General features: G+C 57.1%; 1 protein-coding gene across 4 annotated transcripts in view; it reads left to right on the forward strand.

Annotated features, from left to right (window-relative positions):
- The window catches only part of ADAP2 (ArfGAP with dual PH domains 2), a 25236-nt gene extending 20905 nt beyond the window's left edge, over positions 1-4331 (forward strand). For all 4 annotated transcript variants that reach the window (XM_075903859.1, XM_075903858.1, XM_075903861.1 and 1 more), the window contains 3 exons: positions 841-903; positions 3083-3160; positions 3741-4331. In XM_075903859.1, coding sequence (XP_075759974.1) covers positions 841-903; positions 3083-3160; positions 3741-3989 — 390 coding nt within the window. In that variant the 3' untranslated portion in view covers positions 3990-4331. The remainder of the gene's footprint in view (positions 1-840; positions 904-3082; positions 3161-3740) is intronic.
- The last annotated feature ends 2677 nt before the right edge of the window (positions 4332-7008 follow it).

The following is a 7008-nucleotide window of genomic DNA, read 5'->3' on the forward strand; positions in this document are numbered from 1 at the left end:
GGGTCTCCAACCTTTTGAAGCACAAGATCATTTTTTGAATTTAAGTGCAATCCAGGATCTCCTTCAGACCCAAACACTCTTGACTCGCCTCCTTTGTACCCCTTCTCCAAGGCCCCCACTGCTCACTCCATCCTCCCTTCCTTCATCAGGAAGGGGCAGAGGGTTGGGGCACAGGCTCTGGTCTTGGACTAAGGGATTTGGAGTGTGAGGGGGGCTGAGCTGAGCCTGGGGCAGGGAGTTGGGGGTGCAGGAGGGGTTCATGACTGAGCAGGGGTTCGGAGCTGGCTCCATCTGGGCACTGCTTACCTCAAGTGGCTCCTGGGTGGAGGTGCAGTGGGGCTAAGACAGGCTCACCCCTACCATGGCCCCACACCACTCCCAAAAGCAGCCAGCAAACTCCCTCCATCCCAAGCCCTCTTGTAGCCCCCCCCCCCTCCGTGTGGCCCTGGGGTGGGGTCAGCTGCACCAGCAGTTGCAGAAGTCACAGTGGAGATAGAATACAGGGTGGGAGTGGGGGCACCCTGACATCAGTGCCCCTCCTCTCCCTTCCCTGCTCTGCACAGCAAGCAGGAGGTTCCTGGGGAGGGGGTAGCTTCAAAACAAAGGGCAGGCGGTGCGCAGCAATGGTGGGAGGGGCAGCTGAAGGGCTGGTACTTGACAGCCTCTTGGCCAAACCATCAGGATCACCTGTCAGAGGCTCTAAGATCCCGATCCACTGGTTGGTAACAACTGCTCTAGTAAGTAGGCAGGCAAATAAACAAGCAAAAACCCTCTGATTGTTTGCTTTGACAAATTAGCACAGAGCACGGGCGGTAACTAATGTCTCTTGTGTTCTTCTAGCTCCTACCCAAGATTACAAGGAATTATTTCAAGGAAGGCTATATGGAGAAAACTGGGCCAAAGGTAGTTCCACTTGAATTTCATACCTGGTTAACCACTGCTTAAATGCTTGGCACTTGCCAAACATGGCTCCTCCCCTTACGCAGTATGTTGGCTAAACTGCCAGGATCACGCTGAAGGAGCTTGCGAGGAGTCGTGTGTAAGTGCATCCCCATTACACAGCACGGTCTTTCAGTCCATCAAGTGCTTTGGGAGCTGGTTTTATTTTTGCATGAAAAATGACTTTGAGGGATCCTTCTTCCCAGACGAGCTAAAAGTGTGATGGAATAATTGGGGGGATGACGTCTGGGAGAGCAGAGTTATATTATTTAGCACAAGGAGGCGGTAGTATCATCAGTATCTTTGCTAACCTCAGATTCTTATCTTCAAATAACACCCAGAACAGCAGAAGCATTACAATGATGATCACCATCATGTAAACCTCTGCCCTCATCAGGTCTCCTCTTGTATGCAGGCGCATAGTTACGGCTACGATTTAGGGCTCAGATCAGTCAGGGGCTATAAACACAAAGTTGCAGCCCGTGACGTCTCCATGACTCTTACTAAAAATGCCCCTAACTAAAGCTTGGGTGCTCAGGAAGAGGCTCACTCCAACAGACACTGCTGTTTCAGGAGGGGGGGGTGCTCTGGGGCCCTGCTGCTGCTGCTGCTGCTGCTGCTGCTCTGGGTGGGGAACAGCACAGGGTCCCCCACCACTGCTGCTTTGGCTGGAGGATAGCCACTGCTGATGTTGGGGGAGCACAGAGTGGCATCGCTGCTCCCAAACTGTTGCTCCAGGGCAGCCTGGAGCTGAGCAGTGGCCGGTTTGGCTGGCCTTGGGATGTGCCCAGCTATTTGTGTGGCTCTGGGGTGGGGTCAGCTGCACCAGCTGTTGCAGAAGTCACAGAGGTCTCAGGAAGTCCCCGAGTCCATGACCTGAGCATTACACAGAGTCCTAGCCCGCTGGCTCAGTAAGGGAAGTGGGGGAAACGGAGGCGCTGCTGCGTCTCTGGCATACCTTAGCTCTGCCCACGTACTCAAGCTCCACCCTGAGTCAGTGTTGCTGCTTAAAGGCCCAGCAGGGACACGTAACACTGGGATGGAAATAGCACTTGTCAGGGTACTTCAGGCACACAGGCGCCGTTTCAGTCTGTCTGCCTCCAGGAGGCCCCGTGCCCCCTCCCCTTTGGAAGAGTCCCAACCGGACGAGGTGGAGCAGGGGTCTCAAATCCCCGGCTGAGGCAGTCTGGCTCAGGAATCCCCACAGGATGGGGGCAGGGGCTGTCCGTTCCTGTCCCCCAAATCCCACCTCTTCCTGCCATCGCACTGCCCTCCTCCCCCCATGGCACCCTGTCCCCAAGGATGCAGCACCAGGGACCGGCAGGGGCAGGGGCCTGGTGTGGCATGGCAGCAGTGGCCAGGTCCCCCACACCGAGCCGCAGGGAAGCGGAGTGAGAGCGCCCGCTTGAGTGCGCTCCATTTCCCCCGGCTCCTGTCGCCACAGGCAGTGCGGGGGGACCTGACTGCTGCTCTCTCCCCGCGTTAACCCCCCCTCCCCCAGTAATCCCTAAAGCCACATCCTTGGGGGACAGGTTGCCATAGGGGGAGGAGGACAGTGCGATGGCAGGAAGGGGTGGGATTTGGGGGACAGGAACGGACAGCCCCCGCCCCCAGCCTACGGGGATTCCTGGGCCAGAGTGCCTCAGCTGGGGATTTGAGACCCCTGCTCCCCCTCGTCCGGTTGGGGGATGGGAACTCGCAGGCCTCCCCCTGGCCTGCGGGGCCTCCTGGGCCGGATTGTACAACTGCTCGCTGGGGATGACCTGTGGGCTGGGAGTTTGAGACCCCTGGGCTGGAGACACTTGGCTTTTTTAAATGAAACTCGAAATTCGGCGGAAGCTGCAGCAAGCCCCAGAGCAGGGCCTGCCCAGCTCAGCCCAGGGGGCGAGTGTCTTGCTTCCATTTCTGCCTCCCACGGCGGCAGATTATGTGTTGGAGAGGAAGGGACCCGCGTCACTCGGGTTGTCATGGCGGGGAAAGGGAGGGGGACGCCATGGCCAACGCTGAGCCGCAGAAATGCAGGTTACACAGAGAAACTGACACAGCCAACGCACGGAGTGAGCTGCAGAGCCGAGGCCTGGACGAGTGGGCAGACCCCTGCTTCTGGACGCCAGCTTATTGAAGAGCTTCTCTCTCTCTGCAGCACAAGGAGGCCTTTAAGAAGCGCTGGTTCAGCCTGGACTCCCAGGAGAGGAACCTGCTGTACTTTAAAGACCCGTTGGTAAGAGGATTGTTCCCGTGAGCAGAGCCCCTTCCCTGCGTTTCTCTCTCACCCCCTCTCCGGTGACTGCACGAGCCTCGGAGAACTCCATTCCTGTTTGGACCCCGTAGTGAATGCCCGGATTTTCAGGAGAGCTGTGCCCCTTGGGAGCGGAGCACTGGCGGATCTGGCTTGAGCTCTTTGGAAAGTTTGCCTGCCTGCTGGTGGGGAGCAGCTCTCGAGAGAACCTCGGGGGAGATGACCAAGGAGGAAGTAGCAGAGCCCGGAACATTCCTAGTGCTGTGCTTTCCCAGTGCTGTGTTTTGGACACAGGACATCCTCCCCGTGGTTTTGGTATGACCAAGCACACACACCCCCCAGCTCCAAAATCCACAGCACTCTAGTTCCTTATTTTGAAAACGCCTTTGGGTTTATAAACCTCTGGGCCGTTCCCTGAAGCCCAGCGGCACTGGACCCAGGGTAGCGTCCCTTCCACATGGAACCTCCTGCCCTTGCTTTCCAGATGGCAGCGCAGTGCCACCCCCGAGCAGCCACGAACCCTGTAAAATGGTCTGTAACTGTCCTGCTTTCTCCTCCCCAGGATGCCTTTGAACTGGGCCACGTGTTTATTGGACACAAAGAGCAGGGCTATGAAGTCCAGGCTGACTTGCCCCGAGGAGTCAGCGGGAAGAAGTGGAAGGCTGGGCTCACCATAGTCACGCCACACAGGAAGTTTGTGTGTGTGTGTGAAAACGACCGGGAGCAGAAGGAGTGGCTGGCGGCGCTGAACGTTGTCATCTCCCAGCCTAGGACGGGCTGTGAGCTCCGGCAAACTGGACTTTCTGCATAGGGTTCGTCATTGGTCTGGGGCCAGTTTGTGCCAGGGAGGCAGATGCTAGGGCCCCCTCTGAAAAGATCCTCGGGGGTCGGGCTGCTTTGCTACACGCAGAAGCCCTGAGTGCCACGGGCAGAGCGGAGAAGAATGTGGATGGACGGAGCATGGCCAAGATGGACGTGTGCCCCAGCCCCGCCCCACTGGGCCCCCGCAACAACATGGGGCATCTCTAGACTGAGGCAGGGGCGGCACTCACCCCCAGATCTCCTGGCTGCCCCTGCACTGGCACCTGTGATCCATCCATTGCTTCATGGCCACTGGCACTAGTGGCAGCTTAAAACTCCTGACCACACAAGGGATTTGCTTAGGAGAGTTTCTGTGGCTGTCCTGACCAGAGCTTCGCAGACACTGCAGGCACAGCCACGGGGCAGGCAGCGTTCCTGCTACCTGGAAGTAATGTGATGTTTCGGGCTGTTGGCTCGCATCAGCAGAGCTCCCCGCTGCACAGAACATAAGAACGGCCACGCGGGCTCAGACCAAAGGTCCATCCGGCCCAGTATCCTGTCCTCGGACAGTGGCCAGTGCCAGGTGCCCCAGAGGGAGTGAACAGAACAGGGAATCACCTAGTGATTCCTCTCCTATCACCCATTTCCAGCTTCTCACAAACAGAGGCTGGGGATACCCCACCCCCCCCGCCCATCCTGGCTAGCGGCCACTGATGGACCTAACTTCCTTGAATTTATCCAGCTCTTTTTTGAACCCTGTAAGCACTGTGTTGTGAGGGGAACGGTGGCCAGCCGCGTGCAGCATGGTCAGCTGGCACTCAGCACCTCTTGGCTATCTGCTGGAAATGTTCCAGAGGAGCCCTCAGCTAGAATAGGGTTTTCCAGCCATGGCAGAAAATAGCTGCTGGAAAGCAGAATCAGCAGGGGAATGAACACCAAGAGGTCAAAGGCCCGGCGCCAAAGGCGAATTCACAGGACCAACATCCTGAGGAAAAGCCACCTACCCCGGTGGGATGTGAACAGTAACCTTTACTGGGTGATGCTTACCGGGAAGCAGTTAACCAGTCCCAGGAACGGCCCCACAGCCATGGCCTGCCTTGGGCCAAGGGCTCCTCCAGCACAGGCTGGGATTTTGCCAATGGCAGCCCCACCCCGGGGGCCAGACCTGCAGGCTGGGGGCTGCTCCAGCCAGCAAGCTCCTGGCCCCAGAGCTGGGATCCAGCTTGGTTGGTTAACTGGTTAAATGTTAGGTTAATCTAATGTCTAACCAGTTAACTGATTAGTTGGGATTTTACATCCCTACCCTGAATAGAGAATCAAGCCAGGCTGTATATCCTAGGTGCTTGCTGTGCCGTCTCGGGGCCCAGTGCTTCTGACCGGCCGGGCTCTGCTCAGCACAGCACCCACGTGGGGAGGAGGGAGCAAGGCAAAGGTTTGTGGACCCCCAGTCCTGGCCTACTCTGCAGCTCCTCAGCTCCAGAGCGGGCCGGGGATCGCGCTACATTACACTTGGCTGCCCGTGGCCGCCAGAGGCCATTTTGTGAGTCAGGAGTGGCTGGAGCACAGAGGCCCTCCAGCCGTGTCTCCTTTTGCTCAGTGAGGGAGTGAATGAGCTGCCCTGTGGGAGCCACGAAGCCTGGAGCGGGTTTGCCGGATGAGCCAACGAGAGACGTCTGGTTCGGGAAAGGAACCGCAAGCTGCCGATCCCTTGTGTGAGAGCTGACCTAGGCCTGGGGGGAGAAGGGAAGGAACTTGCTTGGACTTGCTTACTCATGCTGAGATGCCGCAAGGATGTCAGCTTGGGCAGGGCAACTGCACGCTGATAAGGAACCCTCTTGGCTTGCCCAGGCTCCGAGGCCATGCCCTGCGACAGACTTTTGGGACCCTGGGTGACCAGGGAATTTCCCAGTTCCTCCCTACGCAGCCACCCAAAAAGGAGCCCAAATGGTCTGTGCGTCAGAGAGACAAACTTTCAGTCAAGTTTCTCGGACTTTTATGAAAGGAAACCACCTTCCCCAGGTCCTCCTGGGAGGTGGTGGGATGGGGAGGAGACAGGTCACCCCTCCCTCCTGCTTCTACGTCCAGCCACGCCTGCTTCACTGGGGGCTTTGAGGGGCAGTGGCAAAGAGCCAGCCGCATGTCCGCGTGGTCCCCCAGGCCGCGGGAGCCTCAGCTGGCCCATTAAGCTGCCGTTGCAGCCAAGGACGTGGCTCTCGGTGTCGCGCCTACTTGGTCATTACTCGTTCTGGATGTCACAAACCGTCTCTGTCTTGTTCACATTTCAGCAGAGGCCACTCTCGGGCAACACTGACCACCAGACCCGCTGACTTGGGTGCACGGTTTGAGGGGGAAGATAAACTCAGAGACACCAGCTGAGCGCTGTCTTTGCCTTTGTTTTCTGCCCCAGAAAGAGGGGAGCGAGGGATTGAATTTCCGGGGCCCAGCCAAAGGAGCCACGGTGACGGGTAGGATGTGGCCACCTTAGCAGTAGGAAGCAGACCAAGATAGCCACACTCAGTTAGGGTTGCCAGGTGTCTAGTATTTTCGCCTCCTGTCCAGTTAAAAAATTCAGACAATACCAGACACCTACAATGTCCAGTATTTTCGGATTTTTTTCCTGGCCAAGAGGCGAAAATCCTGGCTGCAGGTAGGGTTGCCAGGTGTCTGGTATTCACCCGGACAGTCCGGTATTTTCAGCTCCTGTCTGGTAAAAAAAAATTCAGAGAATACCAGACACCTAAAATGTCCAGTATTTTCTGAATTTTTCTCCGGCCAGGAGTCAAAAATGCTGGGCACCTGGCAACCTACAAACATTCAGTGCCCGGCTCCGAACACCCCCAGTCCCCCGACCCCAGCCCCCATGATTACCTGGTTCCCCAAGTCTGCCGGCACAAAATGGATGCCAGCCAAAAGGCCTAGGGGAAGCAATGTTTTTCTCTGGGTCTTAGTGCTCAACTTTTCCTATCCCTGCACTCACTTTTAAAGGGGACATGTTGTTTTAGTGCTGGGGTTTTTATTTTATTTTATTT

This window comes from Pelodiscus sinensis, chromosome 20, assembly GCF_049634645.1.
Source record: "Pelodiscus sinensis isolate JC-2024 chromosome 20, ASM4963464v1, whole genome shotgun sequence".
NCBI classification, from domain to species: domain Eukaryota; kingdom Metazoa; phylum Chordata; order Testudines; family Trionychidae; genus Pelodiscus; species Pelodiscus sinensis.